This window comes from Alexandromys fortis, unplaced genomic scaffold, assembly GCF_014885135.2.
Source record: "Alexandromys fortis isolate MF-2015 unplaced genomic scaffold, M_Fortis_MF-2015_v1.1 scaffold_19, whole genome shotgun sequence".
Lineage (NCBI taxonomy): Eukaryota > Metazoa > Chordata > Mammalia > Rodentia > Cricetidae > Alexandromys > Alexandromys fortis.
Genome location: NW_026067890.1, coordinates 13,710,466 through 13,736,579, shown reverse-complemented (window position 1 = coordinate 13,736,579; position 26,114 = coordinate 13,710,466). Strand labels below are relative to the sequence as shown.

The 26,114-nt window shown below is 41.3% G+C and overlaps 1 protein-coding gene and 1 long non-coding RNA gene across 3 annotated transcripts in view; one reads left to right on the top strand and one right to left on the bottom strand.

The window, feature by feature from the left end:
* Col25a1 (collagen type XXV alpha 1 chain) overlaps positions 1-26,114 on the bottom strand; it is a 373,530-nt gene that overhangs the window by 84,336 nt on the left and 263,080 nt on the right. For both annotated transcript variants that reach the window (XM_050126611.1, XM_050125851.1), the window contains exons 11-12: positions 12,385-12,411; positions 10,359-10,403 (exon numbers count right to left, since the gene is read on the bottom strand). In XM_050126611.1, coding sequence (XP_049982568.1) covers positions 10,359-10,403; positions 12,385-12,411 — 72 coding nt within the window. The remainder of the gene's footprint in view (positions 1-10,358; positions 10,404-12,384; positions 12,412-26,114) is intronic.
* Positions 1-26,114, top strand: part of LOC126492734 (uncharacterized) — a 220,962-nt gene that overhangs the window by 120,177 nt on the left and 74,671 nt on the right. The gene's annotated exons all lie outside the window — the stretch shown is intronic.

The following is a 26,114-nucleotide window of genomic DNA, read 5'->3' as shown; positions in this document are numbered from 1 at the left end:
CTACTCAACTGGATGGCCGAATCCTGAAGGGTAGGAGGTGGCACGGTTTTCTCACAGAGATGAGTGCTGATGACAAGGAGGTCATTTAGCTGAAATAGTGCTCGCCACTTCCTCAGTCACAGTGGTTTTCCAGTCCATCCGTGGGAACAGAAAAGGAGTCATAGCTTTATATTTTTAGTATAATTTCACTTTCATTGCATTGTAACTATTGTGTGTGTGCATGCGTGAGTGTGTGTGTGTGTGCATGTGTATGCATGTGTGTGTATGTGTGTGTGTAAGGCTAAAATCATACATACTCAGAGGGGACAAGTAAGTGTTGAGAGGCAAGAGCGAAGAGGCAGCTGTGAGGTTAGAATTCAAGTCACCTCATTCCCAATCCTGCTTTTCTTGTAATCGAGCAACTTGGATCTAAAAACTCACTCAATTTACCATGTTTCTTTTAGCATTAAACACTGGATTAGTGTTAGGGAAGTGTCCAGTTGGCTCCAAATATTTCTCCTTAAGGTCTAAGTCACAGGACAGATCTCTTGTACTTCTATGGGGCTCAGCATGTCTTCTACAAAGAGGGGCTGGAATCTTTGTTCCCTGTTTTTATAAGATCTAGTAGGACTATCATCACTTGTTCTTGAACCAAAAATGTTACCCAGTAGATCATCGTTCCTCGGAGGTTGGATAAATTTTGCTCAAACCCAAGTTCCCAGGCTTTGGAGTCCAAGCTTGCACGTGTTAGCCCCGATTTCCCCAAATGAAGATGTGCTGGCTAGTTCCTCATCCTTGGTCTCCATCAGCTGTCTCCTTCAGGCACTGGGAAGATCTGAATTGAGCATGTGGGTACCTAGGGAAGGGTTCTTGTCACAGGCACAGTCTGTCTCGCTCTTGCTGGCTTCTGGTTTCACCCTCTTCCAGCTCACCTTCCTCCTCCCTCCCAGACCATTCCGGGAATTCAGCTTCAACGTGGATTAGTCCACAACATTCTTAGCTTCTACTTGACACCCAACACCTGTTATTTTCATTTTCATTTTCTGGAGGCAAAGGAGGCTTTAGAACACGACGAAAGGAAAGCCAGAACCCTCATCCTGGACAATTAGATTTGGTTCTGCCTCAGAGGACTGGGCATCCCTGTAGGGGAGCTTTGTCTTGTTTATCCCATCAGTAAACTTCTCTCATCAAATTAGAGACTCTGTCCTCCTTGGCAATGTGATATTAATTAGTGGAAAAGCAGACAGGTATGCCAGCCAGGAATTAAATTCAAATATGCTGCTTCGGATCATTTGTTGACATGGACCTTAAGCTGATTGAAATAATAACTAAAGTAAACCTAGCAAGCTTAAGGGGGAAAATAATAAATGTCTAAAAATTACAAATATGTAAAAATGTATAATAAGCCACAGTAGACTAATAACTCCCCGTATGAGCTAGTTTTGGAAGAAGTCAGCTCATCAGTACCTTAGATTCCTGTGCTGCTAATTCAGAGAGGCATGTATGCAAGACAATTTGGAAAACAGTACTGGAAAGCAAAGGGATCAGTGTTTAGGAGGTCACCCAACATGGCTGGATTGAATTTATCTGGGTATACTTTACATACAAGAGAGCTATTGTTTGCCTGGAGCATATTAATGCGCTTTGAAGACTCAGTTTGGAGTACATCTCCTATTTACTGCTCCACATGAGAGGACCCTCTCCCTCCCTCCTCCCTATCCCTTACCCCCCTCCCCCATCTGTCTCTCTCTGTCTCTCTCCTCTTGGTGCTCCCTGGAAAGAGACATGGTGATTACCCCCCAGTAGTCAGCCTGTGAGCCCTGCAAGCTCTGTGCACTGGTGTTCTGCAGCTACTGCCTTGTTTCCCTCAGCCCCCTGTGCCCACACTTGCGAATGTGGGTTAGAAAAGAGACCAGTGCAGATTCTGGAAACAGGGTCAGGACATAAGAAGCAGGAATCTTCGCAGTTGTGATCAATCCCAGCATATGGAGGTAGAGGCAGGCAGATCTCTGAGTTCAAGGCCAATCTGGTGTACAAGAGCTAGTTCCAGGACAGGCTGCAAAGCTACAGAGAAACCCTGTCTCGAAAAACGAGGAGGAGGAGGAAGAGAAAGAGGAGGAGGAGGAAGAGAAAGAGGAGGAGGAGGAAGAGAAAGAGGAGGAGAAGGAGGAAGGAGGAGGAGGAGGAGGAGAAGGAGGAAAGCCCCAGCCACCTTCTACCCCAAGAGCAGGAAAGAGAGTGAAGCAGCGGCAAGAAAGAAGGATGAGAGATGAGGGCTAGTACATCTCGGCAGAAAGCTTCAGATGCCAAAGCAGGCAGAGCCCAAGCCTGCACCGTGCTGGACTTTCAAGTTTATGTGACTTAAAGAAATGCCTGTATTCTTCCAGTGGGTACCTGATTCCTCAGACAAGTGGTTCTCAACCTATGAGTTGTGACCCCTTTGGGCTCAAATGACCCTTTCACAGGGGCTGCATACCAGATATCCTGCAAATAATATATTTGCATTATGATTAATAACAGTAGCAAAATTACAGGGATAAAGTAACAATGAAATATTGTTATGGTTGGGGTCACACAGCATGAGGGGCTGTACTAAAGGGATGCAGCAGTAGGAAGGTTGAGAACCATCGCCTTAGACCTTGTAGCAGAATGCCCTCGGAAATCTTTTTCTTCTTCAAACACCCAGCTAAGATCTTTCTTCTTGAAGTGTTTTTTTCTTAAACTTTATTTAAATTTATTTTTTGTGTCTTTCATATCATGCATCTTGCTCCCATCTGTCCCTTCATATCTGCCCTCTGTCCTTGCAACCTCCCCCCAAAATAAAATAAAATTTAAGGGAAAAAAGTGTGGGGAGAAAGCTATAGTGTGACACAGTAAGTCACACAGTAAACCCCTTTGTCCATATGTCTTTACTTGCAAGTGTTCACTGCAAAGAGTCACTGGTCTGCTTTGAGGCCTCTGGTTTCTGCTACACTATCAGGGCTGGGCCCTCACTGGGACTCCTCTTGGATAGCCTGTTGTCTTGTATCATGGAGGTCCTGCAGCTTTGGGTCTGCAGGACCAGTCCCTTCACATGCTCCTGCAGATCACAGATGGGTGAATGTTAGGATGGCAAACTCATAACCCTGGTTCTAGCCTGGGTAGTTGTAGGGTTGGTTAGACTCCCCTCCCCTCACCACCAGGGGGAGCTCTCCGCCATTACTGTAGCTAGTTTACCCCATATAGCAATGAGCAAGGGGCGGGGCCAGTTCTCCTGTTTTCACATCCTCTGGGTGGCCTCTCCCACACCTCTGTCTGCAGGGCCAGCTCTACTGTGTTGCCCAGGGGGGTGCAGGGAGCATCCAGTGCTGAGACTGATGAGGGAGGGGCAGGGACATCTCTCCTGCTCTTGTGACCTCAGGGGCAGCTTTTCGACCTGCTACAGGCGCAATGGACAGGCATATGGCAGATGAGGGGCAGGGCTCGATCTCCCTTGCTCTCCACACCCTTGTCATTAGGATCAGCTTTATTCTGCTGCCCCCAGAAGGTGCAGGCGCCATTTTCCCAAGTGCTGCAGCTAGTAAGGGGAGGGTCAGCTCCCTCGCACACCACAGGCGGAAGGGGCAAGGGGGGAGGACATCTTTCTCTCACAAAGTATTGGTCTGAAATAAACATATAATTTGAGTGATATGCTTTTCTTCTTGAAAGAGACTCATTTAATTATTAATAGAAAACTGAAATGATATGCTCAACTGGGAACAATTCTAAAGGTCACTGAAGCAGGGCAGAGTGAGAAATACTTCTTAATCACATGCATTTGGAGCACTCTGAGGTTTCTGAATCCTGGAGGCATTCATGACTCCAGCTCGAGGAACACGAGTTTTAAACAGGAAATCACAGCCATTCCTTCCGCTATTCTCTCTGACTGATCTTTGAAGCCCGTCTTACAGTTTGTGCTTGACAACTTAGGGAGCCGAGGTTTTCGGAAATTCAAAGTTACACAAATACTGAGTAGATGGTTTGTATCCACTTAATGTCCACACTCTTGGCCTCTATTATGTGGTAGGAGCAGGCTGCCTGGCTTTGAAGCTACGTTCTGCAAATAACACCTGTGTGGCAATGAGAAGACTCTTTACTCTTTCTCAGCCTTAGGGTCCTCATTTATAACTCAATTAATCACGGTGCCTACTTTATAGGATTGCTATGAGGACTCTGAATGCTACGCATAGAACATTTCAAACCATGCCTGGAAGTTGATAGGTGGTGAATGATTCCAGGGATTAGGCCATTCCTGTTCTCCCTACTGACCAGAGAAGAAAGCACTGGGAGAAGTGAAGGCTCCTATAAGTTAGCAGCAGCTATGCTGGTTCACATCTGGGTGATGGTTGCTGGCCTCTTGGCATCTGGGCTGAAGTAAAATCTAAGAAACTGGGTGGATGCCAACCTGCTAAGATTGCCACACTAAATAATTTAACAACAGCTTTATTTTTTAAATACAAATTTCAAAATGAATCTATTATGCAGGGATAAGCACTAACACTGTATGTTTTGTGATTGAATTTGGCAAAGAATTTGGAGGAAAAATTGTCCACCGTGAATATGAAACCCACAGTGGTTTTAACACTCTTGTTTTAGACCCAGAATTCTAAGACCAAATTTTTCCATAATTTACCCTTCCCATACTGGGGTACAGTAGTATATTTTCTCTTTCTCTTGTCAAGGCCTGTGAGATAATAATTGTCCCCTAAAGCTACCTGAGGCCAGCACTCTCCATCCCTTCCTACCAGGCCAGGCTGCCCTGTGTTTCTCGGCCACAGTACTTAACAGCATGGCAACTGAACAGACTTTGGGATATTGCTTCTCTAAGTGTAGGTTCCCTCACCCTTGGAATTCCACCATGGCGGATACAGCTTTAATCTTTGAGCTCAAGCCACACCTGGCACGTGCAAGTGCTGAGTAACCAAATGACCGGAGAAAACAGTGAGTGACTCAGTAGGCAGGAAAGCTTTGATAAGAGGGCTCGTATCAAATTATATGTGCAATTTAATCATCTCTGCTGAGTCAGCATTTCTGCCAATGCTGCCATTGCCCTCTGCCAATCAGTCCCTTAACTGCTTACTCTCCTTTGGTCCAATGTTTTCATCTATGAGACTGACAGTTAACATTCAGTTTTGGAGTAATGTGCTTATATGAAGTCAAGGGGGAGCAATGGTTTAGGAAAAAATATTCCTCTATAGCAAAGACGTAGACTCCTCTAAACAATTTAAAAGTAATTATGTAAAAGATGGGTTTATCTCTTGTTTCATTTAATAAGTTCAACTGAATGAGAAGTCAGTCTGAGAGTGGAGTGAACTGTATATGGGATGTTTGAAACTACAAAGCACACTAAAGGATGCAGTGATCTTATGGAAGAATGAGTAATGGGTAAATGAAGATGCTAACAAGAAAGGATGAGAGTTACCATGGCAACTATAGGGACAGTGATCTTGGGATTCTAATTTACCAAATCTCCAAGAAGACAGCAGATGCGATAAATGTAATTCAATTCTTACAAGATAATTTCCATGAACCATAACCAATCTGGAATCAGAAATCAGCCTTTTCTTTTCCTATTTTTTACTTACTGGACAATGACAGAAAGTCACAATTAAATAGCTCACCAGCAAGTTCTGCTACAGGAAACTTTTAGGCTACCGCAAAGAGAACTACAACATATTGAAATCCTTCAAGAATTTAATTCAAAGTTGGGGGTGTGCTAGAGACAGAATCTTAGCTGCACACATGCCAAGCACACACTTAGTGCTGACCTACATCTTATTCAGGCCTTAATTCCTACTTTAAGACTGAGACAAGAATGACATTGTGTTTGAGTTATACTGATTGGAGCAAGCACAGAATAGTGGGATCACTGTGTGGTTTAATTATGTAGACTTGAGTCAGTGGTTTGACCTTTGCAAGGCTGGAAGCTTCAATTTATCTCTTCTCTAAATATACTTACACTAAGAAATGCCATTGGAAGTATTTTGTGAAGACGAATGTCAGCTAAGAACTACGAGGCTCCCGGATAAGAGATGAAACAGCATTCCAAATAGCTTGGCTACGAGCTAATGAAAAGTTAATGTCACTTAAAAACCACACAGCTATCTGGGACAGATTCATAGACGACACATTGGTCTCATTTCTTTTTTAACATTATGTTTTAAACTTGAAAAATAGGATCTAGAAAAGCCTTTGAAAGCTACAGTGGCCAAGATCATCTATATTCTTCTTGCTTTGGCAAGAAAATCCTTATGAACTCTGGAAAATACTAGATTTCATAGCAAAAATAATCTGCTTTTAATCATGAAAACAGTTGACACTCTTTTCTACTGATAAAGTGCAAAGGATTTCGGCTGAGATGTATGCATGCTGAGCCTCTCACGTGCCGTTTATCTGTTAGCAGATTTCTTCTTCCATGGCATTTGCACTAACTGATGCTCAAATAAATTATTCTGGCGATGGGCTTATTTACTATGCTTGGGCCAAGTAAGATAAACACGTGAAAGAAAATTAAAACAAGGGGTTTAAAACAACACCTATTTTGAGTGTAGAGTTTGAAAGAACTGATGTCCAAATATTCTCACAAAATTCCGTAAATTCTGCTAACCACTTCTTCAGCTTAATGATGGTACCCTTTTCCTCCAGAGAGCCCTTCTTCAGGAACAGGGTTTAACTGAGCCCATGTGTTGCATTTGCCTGGTGCAGATCAATCACAGCACACAAGTAAAGTGTTCATTAGAGTTTTAACCAACAGGACCTACACAGGAGAATTAAAAAACTTATTTTTGTGTCCAATGTCACTAGCAGCAACCGTTCATATTTTTGGTAGGGTTTTGAATGACATCTGACCTGTTTTGGCTCCTGGAAATCAATGCAAAGCATGGGAAGCCAGCTTTCCGAGCTGGGAACCAAAGATGCTGGGAACTTGTTGAATGGGTAATGTGACAGGGATGACATTCTGGGGCCTGGGTTATTAGGGGACTTAGAGATAAATTCACACATTCATTTCTTTTGTAGATAAAGATATACCTCAAGCCCAGAGAGGAAAGATTCTTCCAAGAACAGACTTATCACCTCCAGAGTTGAGGATGTTAGCTAGCAGTGACTGCGTTTCTGAAGTAATACATGACGTGATGTGACCTCCTCCTCCCCACGCTTCTATCATTCCTACTCATTTTATACTGTGTGGAAGGTGGGGCTGGGGAGATTCCAGCTTCCTGTATATTAATTTTCATCTTATGTTGGCTATTAGGGGATCGTCTCTTTGCTTGAGTCGAAGTGCAGAGTCTCCTAAAACATGTTAGTATATTAATAGACGCAGATTTTGAGCATCTATTAATAACATTGCCTTCAGTTACCTTGTCTAGTTAGCACTCTAAGGCCTCTTGCCTTTTATACCAGGGCCATAAGAATGTTGCATAGAGTTCTCAAAGACACGGAGCATTCTCTCTCAGGCTAGGAGGTAAAGTTCCTGCTGTGTTACCCCGCCGCCACTTTTCACAGGCTCCTTAGTATTCCTTTACAGGCCGACGCCAGGTTAGACTTTCATACCGTGCTACTGCTATGTGAGCCTTTTTACTCAGTACAATATAAAGAATCGGAAGAGCACGACATAAATCCGTGTTACTTAGTCTTCATTAGTAACTGCATAGGTGGACATTACAAAGCTTACTTAATGGGCCACACCACTTGCACAGACCTGGTACTGAAGAGTCACCCGCTGGGTGCTAAGTGCATTATTCTTTCTACACCACACCACAGCCTCCAATGGGCACTGACCTGTATCCATCATGTGACTATATCGGGATTATCATTAGTATTATTGAAAATAAGTAACAGATACATAGCACAATAAGGAAATAAACGTCCAGGTTGCTAATCAAAGTGACCAATATTTATTTTTACAAAATAAATGCAATATAGGTCACCATCACCAATTTTGTCAAACTGAATGGCTTGGAAATGGTTTGGTGGGAAATAAACAGTTTTCTTCTGTCCAACTCAACAACCAGACAGGGAAAAATGGTTTTCTGTTATTTTCCAAAGTTTCTAATGGCTTAGAAGTCACACCTTCTCTTACCTGTCATCAGAAAATGACTTTCTAGGCATCAAAAATGCGACTTTGGAAAAAATGAAATTGTAACATGGGAGAAAACATTTTATTAAGGTAATGACAGGATACTGAAGTTCTTTCAAGAAACTATGATGCCATTGTGAATGTTCTTCTTAGAAAAAGACATTCTAGAAGTTTAAGCCACTCAGACCCTCCAACCCTCCAACTGTAGGATTATTGCCAGCTTTGCTCTTACTGTCAGAGACTGGCTGTCCTGGTGGAGAAGAATCCTTCCACACTTAACGTCCTAAAGATGAACTAGCTGCCATGACACTTTTAAGTACTAGTGAGGATTAAGGGGTGTCCTGCCCACAGTCCTTTAATTCCAGATCCATGAAGTTGGAAAAATGAACTCTCACTACCTTGTGCTCATATCTTTACGAATGTGGGATGCGGGCTTCCCACTGTTTTAGAGAAAACACATTTAAAACTCTGCAAAGATATATTGCAATACATAAAGCTGTGACTGTTCACTGCGGTTTCCTTGATATGTAATTTAAACTCGGGGACTAGGACAAGAGAATGTCACATTCCTGTCTCTTTCCAAGGAAATTGCGCATTTCCTTGTAAAAATAAAAAGTATGAAGTCTTCAAAAAGGCAGTTTTCAAGTTGTGTTCTCTCAGGTTAAAGTTTTCTATAAATTTTCATGATGGCTCTCAAAAGTGGACAGAGGAAAAACAAAAGACAAAAGACAAAGCAAAACATTAAGCACGCATGCAAGTTTGGCCTTCACCAATGTCAAAAACATCTCAAGTTATGCAGCCTTCAAAACTTCCTTATAGCAAGTACTTTTTAAATTTTTGATCATGTTTCTCCTCTATGATATGCAGTTTTATAAAAAAGAAAGTCAATCTTCTAACTTTTCCAGGATTGGGGAGAGGGCAGAAAAATATACATTTTACTGGAGTGTAAATGGGGCCCTAGCATGGGCTATGGATGGGAACTCAGTATTTGGTTTATGTAGTAAGGGTACTATGAGCCTTGATGGGGAATATTATTTTTTCGTGGAATCTGAGTAATTCTGACCTGCCTCTTTGAAATACAGATCAATCAAACCTTTAGCTTTCCACTAAAATAAAATATAGGAATGGTTTAATAGCAATGACAGACACTTTTATAAAGGCTTTTTAATACATTAATCCCTGCATGGACCTTTGAGGCAGGAATTGAGCTAGTCTCCTAATATGGAGGCAGGAAAGGAGGTCAGAGAATTCAAAGACTTTGACAGAATCTACACAGCATCGAAGTACTGGGCTCCTATTCTTAGCTACTTTGTAGGTTTAAGAGGTCTTAGAGAGAGAGGGAGAGGAAGATGGACAAGATGAAAAGGCCAAGCTCAAGTCTGTTCTTTCAAGGAGAGCTGGGGTCCTTGTGGGATTTCAGAACTTGGTCCAGGGTACAGGGCGTTAGCATATTCTGGAAGCTGAGTAGATGAGTCATAAGCTTTCTAAGGGTCCAGGTTTCAGAGGGAGACAGGAAAGTCCCAAGCTCAGCTTCCTAGACCCTGGTGAACTGGGCCAGCTCTGGGTTGTGTTAGCTACCACGGTGGCTTTGTTCATCTCTGTAGTGGTTCCAGACTAGAGATCTGGTAAGCATGTTAAGGGCACAAATACCAGGCTTACCTGTAGGATAACATTAGATGTTTTCTACAAATGATAATAAGCTATGAAAATAAATAAACACATGCACAGAGGTGTGTGTGTGTGTGTGTGTGTGTGTGTGTGTGTGAGAGAGAGAGAGAGAGAGAGAGAGAGAGAGAGAGAGAGAGAGAGAGAAGAGAGAGATTTGTACTTTGATCCCCTTCATTATTAACAGAACACCAGAAGTTAATAGTACCAGTTTATGGAAAGCCTATTTCAATCCCAACTTTGCCTAACAGTGAAAAGAGCTTTCAGAAAATTTTAATGCGTTCTCATTCTATAAATAACTTTTTTAATCAAAGAAATGGTACACGTTAATTTACCCATGATCAGAACAAGCATTTGAATGTTAAGTACAGCCTCTCCTCTCTCCCCTACATCGTTACAACAGCTTAACAAAATGGAACACATCCAAAACACTTAGAGTGGAAAACTTTCAGTTTGGGAATTACTGCTTCTTTAAAACCAACTCATGTGAACATGTGTTCCACGGCTTTCTCGTATTTGCAAACATACAAGCTTATTAATAACACCACACCCTAGAATGATTCTGTTCCCCTAACAGTCTCCAAGTTAATACAATAAATGCTACAGTCAGCAAACTCACCTTCTGCCCATTCATGCCTGGGGTCCCAGGTGCTCCGGTGGAACCCTAAAAAAGCACATAATTAAATTTAGTTGACATTATGATCAATATTTCAGTTCTAAATCTGTACAGCATTTGTTACATCAGCCACAATGTTACATGGCTAAAACCTTCTATAGCTCCCATACAAAAGGTTTTAAGATTGTGGTTTTTTTTCTAGATTTTATCCTCTGTGTTCTAGTATTCAGTAATCTAGACAGATCTTCATACTTTCACAGAAAGTAGAGATAACGTTTAATATTTTTTCTGAGTACTCACTTAACTATGATGACTTAAAGACTCTCATATAAATTGAAAGCTGTAATCAGGAGGCCACAAGGCTCAAAATTTTCATTTTAAAGACATAGATAATTTAGTTCCACCAGGAAAAAGCCAAGCCAGCGCAGCGACTCTTGAACTTGCCAAACTTATAGAACACAAAACAGACGGTAATCAAAAAAGCAACTGATTACTACATGAGGACACTATGCTGGCAACTCAAATTTGTTATATTCGGACCACTTTCCCTCTGGGCTTCCAGGAAGCATGTTAAGTCACCTAAGTATTGATAAGACTTCTAAAGTGGACTCAAGAGGGCATCACGAATCTTGTGCACTGACCCGAAACAACATAACTTCTGAATTTTGAAGCTGAAGATCCCTGCACATGTAAACATGATCCCGTATACCCACTGGCTGAAAATGAACAGTCGACTGTGGATGGCTCAACTGAGGGTAGGAAAGCCAGTCACTACGTGAGATAACACAAGGCACCTAAGTATTAGTAAATATTTTTAAAAGGCAATGCCATTTCTCCCCTTCACCACATGCACTTCAGGTTCTGGGAGAAGGGGTGTGTGTGTGTGTGTGTGTGTGTGTGTGTGTGCGTTTGCTTATTCTTAGTGTAGAGCAAGAAAACAGACTTGTAGTTATATGTTAAATTTCTTTTATACTAATGGAAGAATTTTTATTAAATAGGCATGATAATCATGACACTGTTCTAAAAAGAGCCCACTGGAGAAAACGTATATGCCAAACAAATTGAGCTGGCAAGTTTCTTAATGCAGCCTCTGATCCTATGGGTTGGGAATTAAAGATCTTGCAGCCTGGAGCCGGCATTTTATCCTGGTTGCACGTGGATCAGGCTAACTTTACAATTTCACACTGAGCTTTAATAGAGACATTATTATGAGGGACAAACTGTTCCGGCACGCAAGAGGTCTCACAGTGCAGGGGCTTGACTTGGTTTTGACGGATTGTGTTTCAACAGATGGCACTTGGGGATCAAAAGCCTCTATCTTTGATGAAGTCCAAGGATGAAGAGCAACCACTTTCCCACCTGTTACAACACAATTGTTTTCTGCGACTTGGACATCCTCTCCCTCCCCGTTCGGGGTGGGAGGTTAGCAGTGATGGCAGAAAGCCATCTCTCTGCTGTTGCTGTGGATTCGCTGCTAAACCATTGCTGTGTGATCTCAGACTCCGAGATCCTCCCCTTTAAAATGGAATTTGGTGATGGTGGCAAAGACTGAAATTATAATCAGGAAGTCACTTTTCAGTTTCCCTCAGCCAAGGGGGACAGTGAGTGAGCCAAGCCGAGCAATGAATCAAGCAACAAGCATGTCCTCTACGAGGGTCAGTTCTGTGGCCATTTGGCAGTTATATGGTTGACCAAGGCCAGCAATCAATTTGCAATGTCACACGATCCTTCATGTTGTAAATGCTGTCAGAATGTGTTACCAATATTTGAATTAAATATTCCATAACCTACGAGTTCGGCCGACAGCTCAAAAAGTCTTCTCTGGACTTACTGAACATTCTGCCGTGGAGCAGAGAGGAAATCTAAGGCCCATCCTGATGTGCCTTAATAAAATGGTTTAGAAAGCAGAATGCGCAATGGGCACTAACTCCATTAGCACCGTCTGTGGTTGCTAATTCCACCTACTTCTCTTGCCCTCATCAGACAAAGCAGCACAAGTACTTCCTTCACGCGGATACACACACCCTACCTTTTGTCCTGGAGGCCCCAGAGGTCCCTAAAAGAGGAAAAACAATTCAATTAACATAATACTACTGCCATTTAAGCTTAGATGATCAGCCAGCCAACAATCAAAACAAAGTCATCCTATTCTGTAAGGTTCCCTCTGCTGTACTAAAAAAAATGCTGAAAAGGAAAATCCTCAGTTGGAAATACAATATGTGTGTGTGTGTGTGTGTGTGTGTGTGTGTGTGTGTGTGTGTATAAAGAAAACGGTTGAGGTCCGAGTGCATTTATTGCTTGATATTCCTGTAATCTCTCTAGCAAATCAGTCTCATTTGGAGGGCCGGGGACATCGTTGCTGGAAGGAGTTAGAACGCGACACCATTCTCTAGAAAACGGACAGATTACATGGTGCCTCCATTAGTACAGCCCTGGTAAGCAGGCTTGCAAGCAAGGCGCCGCCGAGAAGCATGCTGTGTTTTATTCTTTGGAAATGTAATCAAGTGACCTGAGCAAAATCTTGTTTACAAACTGGGGAGGCCAAGGCTAAAGGCAGCGCCCAAGAAGGGAACAGGGATGCTGCCAGCTCTTGTCAGACCGCTCTCTGAGAGGCAGGCAGACTACAGAATGTAGTGAGATGAAGGGGAATGTTTACTTAGAAAATGCAAATGTGACAGTCATGAAATGAAGCAGTTCTCAACCACAAAGTCAGTGTTAGGATCTGTTGACTTAATTTAGATGACGGCAAAATTTTCCAACAGCGAAAAAGAACACACAAAGCTACAACCTCATTTCTGACTCCTTATGTCTACTTTTAAATAAAGGTATCAGGCATTTTTTTTTTTTTAGTTCCTTAAGAAGCATATTTGATTTGGGTGTGTTTTAGTGACTGTAGAGAAGCTATCATTTACACAAGAGCTCTTCAGGGCATCATGCTACCCTAGCAGCTTATTTTCATGTGGCGTTGCCATTGGTCAACATCTGACATCCCTACTCTGTAACATGGTCTAAAACATGAGCACGATCATCAGGGGAAGACTGGGTCAGGAATTTTAAGGAATGAGCAGATACAGTGTTTAGAAACATCCAGACAACCTGTTTTCCACTATTGTTTTGAAAAGCCCCTCCCAAGAAGACTCATTTCCTCTATAATCAGCCCCGGGTTATTGAATGAAGGCTGGGTCATACCAACTCCCGGTTCTCCTTGCCTTACTCTGTTGAACAACCAGAACCACCAACTGTGTTTCTAATCGGCTCGCTATCTGCGCACCTGCTGACATTCTCCCCACCCATCTCGCTCCCTCTGTTTGAAATCCTCCGTTTTAGCTTTTGCAGAGAAAATAGACCATCGGGTGTAAATCCCATCCAGATCACATCTCTCATCAACCCAAGCCCACGTGGGCCTCAGAGGAAGAAGAGCCCCTCCCTCCTCACAAGGCCAGTTCATCAGGTAGACTCTGGAATCCATCCTTGCCTCTGCCCGGGGGGACCTTTCCAATCAATTCCCCCTGCATCTGTATCAGCCTGCTCTTCCCCACCAGGTCTTTCCCGTCAGCACATAAACAGGCTTAATCATTTCCTCAGTGGTGTAAACTGTTTGGGAAACGAACGTCAATGCTAAGCAAGGGCAGACATTGCAAAGCCGTGATAGGGAATCTGCGAAGGAAGAAAAGCCTTGGGTTTATCACTGCCCAGGACCCCATCTTCTCAAGAGTCTCCGGAGGGTTTTCCCTTCCTGACGTGCTGGGGTCGGGAAGGAAACTCTGTGGTGAGGACTGCACTGATTCAGTGTTTAGACAGAGGATGTATATGCCCAATTCTCAAGGGCTGCATTCCCATTTCAAATCTAACTTTGCCACTTGAAAAAACATCGCTAAAATTGGGTATTCCATTTCAAGGGAATATTTCAAATAAAATCAGGAAACCGTATATCAAGAATTGTAAGTGGAGACTAACAAACATGGCATTTTCTAATTTTATCTTTGTTGCATATTATATTAAATGTTATTTGTCATATTAAATCAGGGATTTAGAAAGGCTAATCATATAAAATCAGACTAGGATATTTTAATGCAATATTTAAGAAAAATCAAATAACCAAAGAAATTTAGTGTATTTTCCATTCAGGTTTAGGAATCTAGTGTTATTTTTGTAAACTCATAAAAGCAGTTCTTTAAGAAAAACATTAATTTTGAATTATGAATCCACCTCTTATAGGTGATTTGCAAGTCTTCTGCCAAGATATATTCTCAGTTACAAAAAAGGTACATATAGTTCTTAAATCTCACTGCAGGAAAAACGGTTGGGAGCCAAGGAGAGCGCCACCCGTTACCAGAAGGGAATCAGGAGTTGAATTGAGTTGAATACAAGGGGTAGGCATACTTTTGAGTAAGTAAACAAACACTTGGGCACACACACACACACACACACACACAGTTTATTAAACTAGACAAGATTTTTCTTATGTATGTTTCAAATATGTTTAATTTGATAACACTGTTATATATCTGTGATAATGTAGTAACTAAATATAAATGTATAACTTAAGGTTTCCTAAGGTTTCCTTAAGGTTCAAAAACAATTTTGAAATTAAAGCATGTTGGTATCAGCTCGTTAAGACGTGTGTATCTCATTAGCTTTGTTTCTGGTACAAATGTGAATTTATAAAGTAATTGGCAATACTGTAGACTCATTCATTAGCTCATGTAATCTTTGAAAAAAGTTATTGCTTGTGGCGTGCTTGTGTATGCGTGTCATGATGTATGTATATGAACATGAATACATTCTATGCTGTCTATGTGGAAGTGAGAAGAAAACTTGTGGGAGTCTTTTCTCTCCTCCCACGTGGCTTCTGGGACTCGAACTAAGGTGGTTAGGTCTGTGTAACAAGTGCTTTTATCCGCTGAGCCAGCTTGCTGGCCCAACTTGTCTAATCTTAAACTTACACTTTCAGCCTGAATAATGGCTTGGATGAAGGATATCATAAATGCATTATTCACTAGTGAACCTAATGCTTCTTTTTATTGCTAACATGAGGATTCCAGTAGTTCAAGACTTCCAAAGTAGTTCTATATAGTGTTACATCAATAATTCAGTAAGTTTGGATAAATCAGTTTCTAGGATAGAATTATAATCCATTTGGTCCATTTTTCTTAGTACAGCATTTCTTCTTGGCAGGTGCATTTACACTTTGAGTGTTTTTTTTTGTGCACAATCAAAATGTAAATTTGTTTTTTCAAAATAATTCCTGCATGTTTTAAAATTAGAAACTATGTTATATATAGATTACCAACATAGTAAGGTTTCTTTAAGTTTAACTTAAGAAACTCAAGTATAATTTGAACTTTGAAATATGCTCATATCAATATAGATTCTGAGTGATAAAAGATACATAGTTTTTATTGAAGAATTTTGTGTAGTGGAAATAGTTTTATTTAAAGGATTAAAAGACATTGAACAATTCTTTGTGGAGTAGTACTATTATACTAATGTTAATGTATATGCAACTCATTATTTTATGTATACATTATTTAATGTATACATAACTCATTATTTTTATAATCTGCCAAAAAATGGTAAAGAGAATTATACAAAACAAAGTTTAGATAGAAGATTATAAGCAAGAATTATATAATATACTTGATTGTCCTTTCTTGCTTCTTCAACTCTGCTAAATTCCACTCTAATGATTATATACAATATTCAATATATAGTGAGCAAGTAAGTCAGACAAATGTGGCAGCTCCCAAGGGAGTGACCGTCTTTAACCAAAGGCATGTTAGCTCAGGTCTGAGAGTCCCTTGACTCCTGCCTAAGTCTATCAGGCTTAAGCTGAGTAGAGCTTCGGCAGGCAGACCAGACCTGGGGAATGGGAAGAATGCTAGTGGCAAGGGGACAGGTGCAGAGGCCCAAACTGAGGAGCACATAAAGTTCCAAAGAACACTGGAGGACAGTCAGTAGGTGTTAGGAGCAGATGGGAAATGGATAGAGAAGGTAGAATGGAATTGTACTATCTAGTCAAGACTGGGAAGACCAATGGGCTTACTTAGGCTATGATAAAAATGATAAGAATGGTTATAGTCATAGAATACATAGAGTCAATCCATTTTTCCCCTTCTTAAACCTTAAGCATAGTGTCTCAGGGGAGGAACGACAAGCTTTTACTCTACTGCTTGAGTCATGGCAATGCTACTGGCTTATTACAGTAGCTCCCAAACTACGAGAGTTATCAAATCCCTCCCAAGTGATTTCAATCCATAGTTTCTACAGAGCAATAAAGCAAAACTCATCTTAGTTACCCCGTACCACGTATGGTAGAACAGCAGCCTAAGGTCGCTAACATAGTGCCGGAAGTCACACGGAGAGTGGATAGAATTATCATTCCAAGATAAGCTTCAAAGCAGGCAGCCAAGATATAAAAGACTCTACAAGCAGCATGCGCCAGCTACAGTTCCTACTTTACATATATTTTAAGAAGCACTTTCATTGATGGATCACTGTTTGGGAAAAAAATGAATTTCTCTGACCCTAACGGCACGAGCACAGATTTGACTAAGGCATTAATTGCTTAAACAGGATGCTGAGTTGCTAGACGATGTGCTTTAGGATGCCTCTTGGGAGATGTTTTAAAGCAAGTTCTGGTTGCCTGCTATTAGGAAATGATGTAGGGGGTGGACACAGTTCCTGTTCTGTCCCTGATGGCTAACAGTAAAATCCAAAGCTCTGGAAGCTGCTGGTCATTGCTGGATACAAGAATATACAATCAACTTCTGTAGAAAAAAAGAAAAGAAAAAGAAAACACGGAGAAGAGGACAGAAGCCCAAAGTATTAAGTCATTTAAAAGGACTTACTTTTGACTTTAAAATGTCCCCTTGTTTTAATAAAAGGCAGTCAAAATAAAGGAAATATTTCTCGAAGGTGATTCCAATGGGAAGAATCATGAGATCTGCATCATATGTAATCATAAAACCTAAGCCCTGGGCTTTCTCAATGTGCTGGTGTTACAAAATTTCATCACAACTTTTGAGAGATAGTAATGTACCTGGTTAAATGCATCGCAAGATCATAAAATTCATAATGTTGGCGTATAAAGAAGAAACGCACAAGGGCAATTCGCCTCACTCGAGAAGCATTCTTTAAAATTCGCTTCTCCAGACCTCAATCTCTTACTTGAAGACTATGAGACAGAAATTCTATCCACCATGGATGTCTGGAGTAGCATTCAAGGGATGATGTGCAAGATTTGGAGTTTATTGCTTATGGGGAAGCAGCAAGATAGACTGTTGGGGAAAGTGTGGAATGCCAAGCGCTGCTGCTCTGGTACCCTCTACACAAAGGCCAATGGTTTAGCAGTAGTTCTGTAGCGGTTATGATAGAGCGCTGGGCAGAGACCGCTACATCTCAGTGCCACACATTACCAGGTTTCATGGGCTTTGCTGTCTTCAGCCATATTTATTACTAATCCCATGAAGTTCATTTCCTTCTCCTATTAGTCTTTATCTGAATTTCTTAATCACTCTTCTAGAACCCAGGGTCACGATTCACATCTTTGTGAGTCTTCTCCATGATGCCTAGACAAACCTTATTTTCTGTCACATGCTAGTCGTTCTCAAATAATTATTCCTTAATAAACTTACATATGAAAATCTACTTAACCAAGTAAAAACTTCCTCAGAACACATATTTTACATCTTTGGGTCTTGAGGCAGCGCTTATTATGAATAATTATTTAAATAAATTGAAATATTAAAAAAATTCAAAAATTATATTTACTAGATACCATTATTTTAGCACTCAAAATATAACACGACCAACAGGAAAGAGTCCTCAGTTTGGAAGCAGTTGTTAGCATTTAAGAATCTAGGATTTTTGTTTCTGTAGCATTTCTCCCCCCAAAACTCCTATTATTTGAGAAAATTCCTCTCGAACTCACACCTTGTCAGTGGGATGGCGTGGTGTCACGTTTGTTCATGAGTGCTTTACGGCAAAGGGTCTAATGAGCAGTCATTTTTTAAAAAGAGCAAATGTCCCCTGACTGCCCCTTCTCCTGTGTTGACCTATAGGGAAATATTAAACCAGGGCAATTCATTTACTGGTATTTCTCAAAATCATGAGGCCGTGACCTTTCGAAGAGAGGTTTCTTACAGCCCAAGAAATTAAATAGGTGATACATTTTTCTCATCACTTGACAAAACCAGAACCCAAGATGAAAAATGGAGCATTGACTAGCAACGGATAGATTAAAGGCAGATCTAAACGTGTGTAAGCGTCTGTACTATCAGGTTCCAAAACAGAGGCCCTATGGTCACCAGATACCCACAGCTAAATTAGTTCACTCTGTCCCTTCTAAATATTTAATAAATTGTTTCTTGGTGTTGAACCCAAAGTGGAAACAACCCCCGAAGAAAGAAAAATTAACAGGCTCCTCTGTCCTCTGTGATTACACAATGCTTCCCTTGAATGCCTTAAAAGGAGGAGTTTTATGGTTCATAATGGCCCTATCACGCCGCACATTTAGTAAAAAGAAATATTTGTAGGCAGGGGGCATCTAGGCTCTTGCCCTATTTAAAATCAGCGATGCTGAGAAACGCTGCTCCTAGAATCTGCATATCCTGTGACTCACAGATGTCTTGAATTTAAGAGTATAATATAGACCCGTGTGTGCAGGCCTGTTTTCTATCTCGGAAGGCCAGCGAGTCCTGTCTAGTGGAAGGTTTCGTGATGATGAAAACATTCTGTATTGCTTAATCCGACAGGGGAGCCACTAGCCACACATGGCCACTGAGCACCGGAAATGTTGCTCGCGGAGTTTTCAGAGCTAACGTTTTAATTTGGATTTACTGCACCCGATTGTGAACTCGTCACATGTAGTTAGTAGACATTGCGGCGGACACTGTGGATTTAGATGGGGAAGCCTGGGAGACCGTCACCAAGTGAGCCAGGGTTCTGTCACTGTCTTTCCACCAACCTGGCCGCATTGATTATGCTACTTTTTAATCTGTAAAGTAAAAGGCTAGGAGATTTCTATGACTTCTTTGGATAGGTCTGACTTCAGAAGAGCCACATCCCGTGACTAGAAATGGATGTTTAATTTCCCACTGTTCTCATGGCAACTGGTCCTTCAATCATGCCATGCATGAGCACATATATAGTCTAACTAATCTGTAGGACTTGAACAAAGAGAAGTTACTCAAGAGAGGAGACAATCCGGAGAAAACCAGTTGTGTTTATCCTATTTAATTCTCCCCCTGGTGAGACAGGACACAGTCAGAGAGGAAAAAAAGAAAAAAGCACAGTGACTTAGGTATCAGTAGCTTATTAATACAAATGCCATTCATAATAAAGATATAATTCATATCAGTCATTCAGTTTAATACACTTTCTAGCCACAGCAACTAGTGTAAAGTGGGATAAGCGTTACAGAACACACCGGCAGGCAGTTCTAGCGTAGTGTGAGGGATGCGGAAGTTCATGTGTGGCATGTACTTTCTTAAAGGAGATGCTAGAAGCAGAAGGTTACTTTTTAAAAACCTCTTCTCCATACTTGAAGCCCTCGACCTGATCAAGAAGGCCCTTTAAATCTCTCTTCCCTGGTTTAGGTCTCCCAGCTAGGAATCTGTGAGGCCAACCTGCAACCTCAACTGTCCAGACCTAGACTACGGCTGGGATACCGAGAGCCCTGGGTTTTTCTGCTCACTTTGACGACAGCTGTCCCTGCCTCCTCCAGCTGTTTCCTTTCTGAAGGGGAGCCACACTGGTGTCCATAACAGTACATTAGAACACGGGACAATGCCATGATGTGTTACTTTCCTTGTTTCTTGTGGCGACGCCTGACATCGCCTAAGGGAGGGCAGGTTTCTATTTGCTCCAGGCTTGGGGATGGGATTCATCATAGTGATGGGCGCTGGAGGTCAGAGCTGCTCACTCACATCCCAGTGGACCAGGAGCAGAGCGATGAGGAATGCTGACATTCTGTGGGCTTCCTTCTTTCTCTCGAGAGATGATGCCAGTCACGTTCAGGGTGGGTCTTTCCTACACAGCTAACCCTCTCTGGTAATGCCCTCACAGATACATGCCAATGGTGTGCTTTACCAATGCTATAGTATATATGGAGAATGTTTATATATTATATACTATATATAATTATATTACATATAATGTAATATTATATGTAATGTAATGTAATAGAGTTTCTTAACTCGGTCAAGTTAATGATCAAGATTAAGCAACGTAATGGCTATTTTATGGGATGTGCGTGGAGTTAGGTCCTGTGAGCAGCAGAGATCATGAGTCTTAGAAAATCGGTTACATATTGGGGAGGTCGGGTGAAGGCATGGAAGAAAAGGAGAAGCCTGTTGGTTAGGGATGGCGCTGATCACGGGCTGTCCTCTTGCTGGCATATTCGGACTTTGAACTTTTAGAAGCACACAATTTCTAAATTTCAATTTTATAAATCACCATGAGAATAGTTTTGTGGACGTTAGAAGGCAGAACTTATTTAGCGTTCATTATCTTGGTTTATAAAATTTTAGTATTTACATCTTTTGCATAAGAATTTCCTTTTTTCATTTTGTCTAAAAAGTAAAAAATATAAATGAATGTCCGTTGAATTCATTTATGAGGTATTTACATAAGTGAAGAAACAAGGTACATCTATGCATTTAATGGACATTCTAAGATGGCAGGACTGTAGAGTTGGAAGGGAATTTGTATCTTTCAATAGTACCATGTTCTCTGAATGGTGAATCTAAATTCTAGGTATTTTAACTTGTTCAATATATTATATTATATATAATATAATATAGGATTTTTGACGTTTAGTTGGAACCAGTATAAAGATTCTTACCATAGAGATAATCAGAGTCTGGAAGTCCTTAAAGAAAAACCAAAATCAAGGTGGTTCCTGTCACCTACACATCTTTTTAGACAGTTCGTACTTCAAATGACAGCTAAAACATCTTTCCATCACATATTACACTATGTGAGCTTCTCGGATACCTCAAGAGAAGTCTGTGCACATAGGAATCAACGAAGTCCCCTCGGGGCGAGCTACAGCAGGGGCCACTAGGGCAGCTGTGGACAAAGAAGGTATCGCTTGTCTATTTTCTCTTGCCCATTTGGAATACATCACTGACTAGGGACTAGGAGCAAACACACCCAGGGAAGAGGGACGGACCCTGTGAGATGGGGTCCCACTTTCGCAGTCAGAGCCAAAGGAGTGGGAGAAGTCTACTGTGTGCTCCAGTGTCTAACATCTGCTGACCAAGAGAACAGGCAGATCAAAGTCCAGTTCAGGAAACCTGTGCGTTTATCAGCTGTAGCACAGCAGGGCACTGTAACAGAAGACACTTGGAGCAAGTCTTCAATACTGCTCCTTTCAGGTTCATTTTAGATGAGGCAGAAATGTTATCAACACACACATGAGCATTGTTGGGCTCACGGGACTCAAATGTTATGACACGTTTATAAGCAAAATTAAAGCAAACTAAAATTATCTACAAATTACTCAGGCACATTCCAAATTTCACTTTAATGGGCAACTTTTCCTGAATTTTTTCAATGTTGTTAAAGCCCAGTGAGGGAAAATTTAAACATCTTTATGATACAGAAAATAAAGAGAAAGTGTGTTATGGAGCTCCCATACAAACTGGGTGGAAAACAGGAAGGAACAAAGAGTTTCAGAACACGGGAGGCAAGAGTATAGGAAACCTCAGACACAGACACTCGAGACCAAAGCATAGCATCCAGGTATCTACGCTTACTATCTATCACTATGATACAACACCAAGGCCAAAAGCAAGTTGGAAAAGGAGGAAAGGGTTTAGTTCAGCTTACAGCTAATAATACATCATGAAGGGAAGCCAGGACAGCAGCTCAAGGCAGGAACCTGGAGGCAGCAACTGAAGCAGTGGCCATGGAAGCACGCTCCTTACTAGCCTGTTCTGTGTTGTTTATACAACCCAGGACCTCCCGTACAGGGTAGTACTACCCACAGTGGGCTGTGTCCTCTACATCAGCCCAGTCATTAATGAAGGAAACACTCCACAGACTTTTCTATAGACTGGTAGAGCATTTTCTCAACTGAGGGTCCTTCTTCCCAGGTGACTCCAGCAGTGACAAGTCGATAAAAAGGTAGTAGCACAGCAGGTTGTATTTGGAGACTGCTCATTCGTTTCCTGGCCACTTCAACCCAAATAGTCACACAGGGACTATATTAATTACAACACCACTTGGCCTATTAGCTCAGGCTTCTTATTGGCTAGCTCTTATATCTTAAATTAACTCATTTCTATCAATCTGTGTATCACCATGAGACTGTGGCCTACTGGTATGGTTCTGGCATGTCCTTCTCATTTGGCAGCTACATGGCATCTCCTTGACTCCGCCTACTCTCTATCTCTTCCAGTCTGTCCTGCTATAGGCCAAAGCAACTTTATTCATTAACCAATAAAAGCAACACATATACAAAAGGGCATCACACATCACTAGGAAATAGGCACGGGTTAGCAGGTGTTTAAAATGCCAACAGGGCTGGAGTGGTGGCTTAGTGTGACAAAGAGCACCGGCTGCTCTTCCAGAGGATCTGGGTTCATTTCCCAGCACCCACATGATGGCTCACGTCCATCTATAGAGGGATCTGATGACCACTTCTGGAATAAAGCTGTACATGCAGATAGAACACTCATACATATGAGAAGAGGGCATATATAATATATTAATAAATGTTATTATAAATAATATCTATTAAATACATAAGAAATCTTTTAAAAAGGACATCTACCTTTCATGTTTCTAAGAGCATCTTCACTTGTCAAAGAAAACAAAAGCAGTAAGGGAATCTAAAGCAAAGATGCCATTAAATACAATTCCAATAACTATTTAGAAAGACTATTTGGAAGACAGATCTGGACATGACCTGTGCTAGAATTCAACCTTGTACACTCCCAGTCCTGACCAGCTCTTAGCTGTGTGTTTGGTTTTACGGTATAGTGTGTGTTGGGGGGCAGGACGAGGTGTCTGCTTTTATTTAGATATAGTGAAAAAGTTTTAAGTTCCAGATTCTGTCTTTTAAAATCTCCCCAGAACATCTCAGAAAGCCCGAAGGTCACATTTACAGACTAGATGCTGAGCGGGATTTGAGGGAAGCGGGCCTGCTTAAGCTTCAGGTTCCCCCACCTCTTATTGTATCAGGCATGCTGTTAATCTTCAGATGGTTATCGTGCAGTCTAACGATCTGTCCTGGATTATGGAAACGAAATCCCTACCTGACACACTCGTAAACAGCTTTGTAGGTTGGTTTTCGCGTCCTCATTTCACCATCAGAGACATTTGAAATTCACAAAGATTCCCCCAGCGCATTGTTAGAGCCCTCATCTTAACAAGCACTACTGAGCCGCTCAAACCAATGGGGGGCTATCCAGAGAGGAAAAGAGAGGCGCTTTTCACTGTGCTTTGTTTGAGCTGGCGGATGAGCAGTCACACCATGAAAAATAGATGATGTGATGGGATAAATGGAAGACTCGGTGACAACAAGTAGAAGAGAGGCGACAGTACTTCCAACGGCAACATGGACCGGGCTATACTGCCATTGATCCGGTAACCATTCTCCTAGAGCTATCCTGGAGTCTTTCTGTGTGGCTGCTTGCACTGCTTGACAGTTTCCTCAAGAGGAATACTGCTTATCTGTGGGATTTCTTGTAGTTCCTGGAGCATCTAATGGCCTCACTTAACTTGCTGCTCATAATCCATCAAGATGCATAGAACAGCAAGCACTATCAATAGTCTATGCATCTGTACAGAGGACAAAGACGATGTTCACACACTAGGTGCTTTCATGCCAGCATGAACAAGGCACTGCACTTTTCTTCCTTCCAGATTTCTAGGTTAAAACACTGTGTGTACATGTGCGTGTGAGCAAGCATCGCACACACACGCGTGTGTGCACACACGCACATACACACAGAGAGACACACGAAATAAAAACTGTAGACGAGTTCTTGTCTCATAAAAAATGACCACTCGGAATGCTAAACGTGGTGCCATATTCCTATAATCCCAGTTCGTAGGAGGCCAGGGAGGCAGATCATGAGTGTGAAGCCGGCCTGAGTTGCAAAGTGATTTCTAGGCCAGCCCGGAAAATGGCAAGCTGGGAAATGGGTCTCAAAAATCCCAGGCCAAACCAAGTCGAAACAAACAAGAATTCAAATATATTTCCAGTATTCTTTTCGAGATGGGTCAAAATGAGCTGGGATCCTTTGTGTGAGCAGACAAGTATAAAACACACTAGTTCAGATTGCAGAGACGATGAATTAAAGAGTTATGCTGCTGTACAAAAACAGACCCTGAAATGGACTGTTTTAAAGAACCAAATTCTCTAGCAATTTTAAAATAGGTGGGTTAATGAGAATCTGATTCATGTAAAAAAATAAAACCTTCATGCATACATCAGTTATATAAATCCATACTCATACTGTTTAGAGGACAAAGAGTGATAATAACACACTCATATATAGTTCTCACTACATATTTTAAAGAGATTTCCACTAATTTATTGCATTTGTCTCTGTCAAGCTATTAAGGCGAGCAGAGACAGTGTTATTTTTTTCCGTACAGATGAGAAATCGAGGGGTTAAGTGACTTGCCCAAGGTCAGACAGGCCCTCATTCATCCGCTGCTCTGACTGATGGTGTTTTAACGGGGTAATAGAGGAAGTAAAGTTCTTCCTCCTATTTTTTTTTTGAACAGCTGTGAAGGCTATTAAAACAGAAGTAGATGATCTCACAAATACAATGTTGAAGGAAAGAGTCCAGACACAAGTGTGGACATACTGTATGAGTCGATTAGTGTAAAATTCAAGTGCAGACGAAGCTAACTCATGATGATACTAGTCAGAACGGTGGCTGTCTTTGGGATGACTGGGGACGGGGGGCACAGAAATTTCTCACTATTGGTCTGGGTTGTACATTCCTTACATTCATTTGTGAATAATCACAGATGTACAACAGGTTTTAACCAGTTTGCACATTAAAGAAACGTTCACTTAAAGCAATAATTTCCACTTTTGAAAGAGATCATCTATAAATTCACTTTAGAAGATCATTAAGCCCACAAGTCCTTGGGACATTTGTGATTTCATTTACATTGCTTGGCTGCATCTAGAAAATGAGACATGAACTCATCTGAAGACTTTAAAGAGAGGGGGAAAGGTTTGTAGAAAATATGGCCAATATTTATCTGCATTTGAGGAAGTTTTTATATGAGTTGGGAAATAGAAGCACAGTGAGATAACAATATAATTCATTTAGGGCTAGTCAAAACATTAATATTTAATGACTTAAATTAGAAATGGAAACAGCTTAAGTAGGGCAGGCACTTAGCTTATGTAAGGCCCTGGGTTCAAACTCTGGCACTCCAAGAACATGAATAAAAATAAAACTAGAAACGGAAGGAAAGTGAGATTATGTATTGTTCATATACTCTATCCTGGAGAATAAACAGTTAGGGAAAGCAAGAATATAGTTCTCCAAAGCACCCGTTAAGTTAGGAATACCATATATGTTTAGGATGCTGCATCAGGGGCCAGAGTGTAAAGAGGAGCCAGAGAGAGATACATCTGCACAGCCTTGGGGTGCACAAGGGCTCCCGAGAATGCCAAGTAGATTTTAATTTAGGGATGAATAAAAGGAGTAGGTTTGGCTGAGCCCCCAGGCCAGAAATTATAGGTGCCTAGAACAATTTCAAAATGTATAACCTACTCTT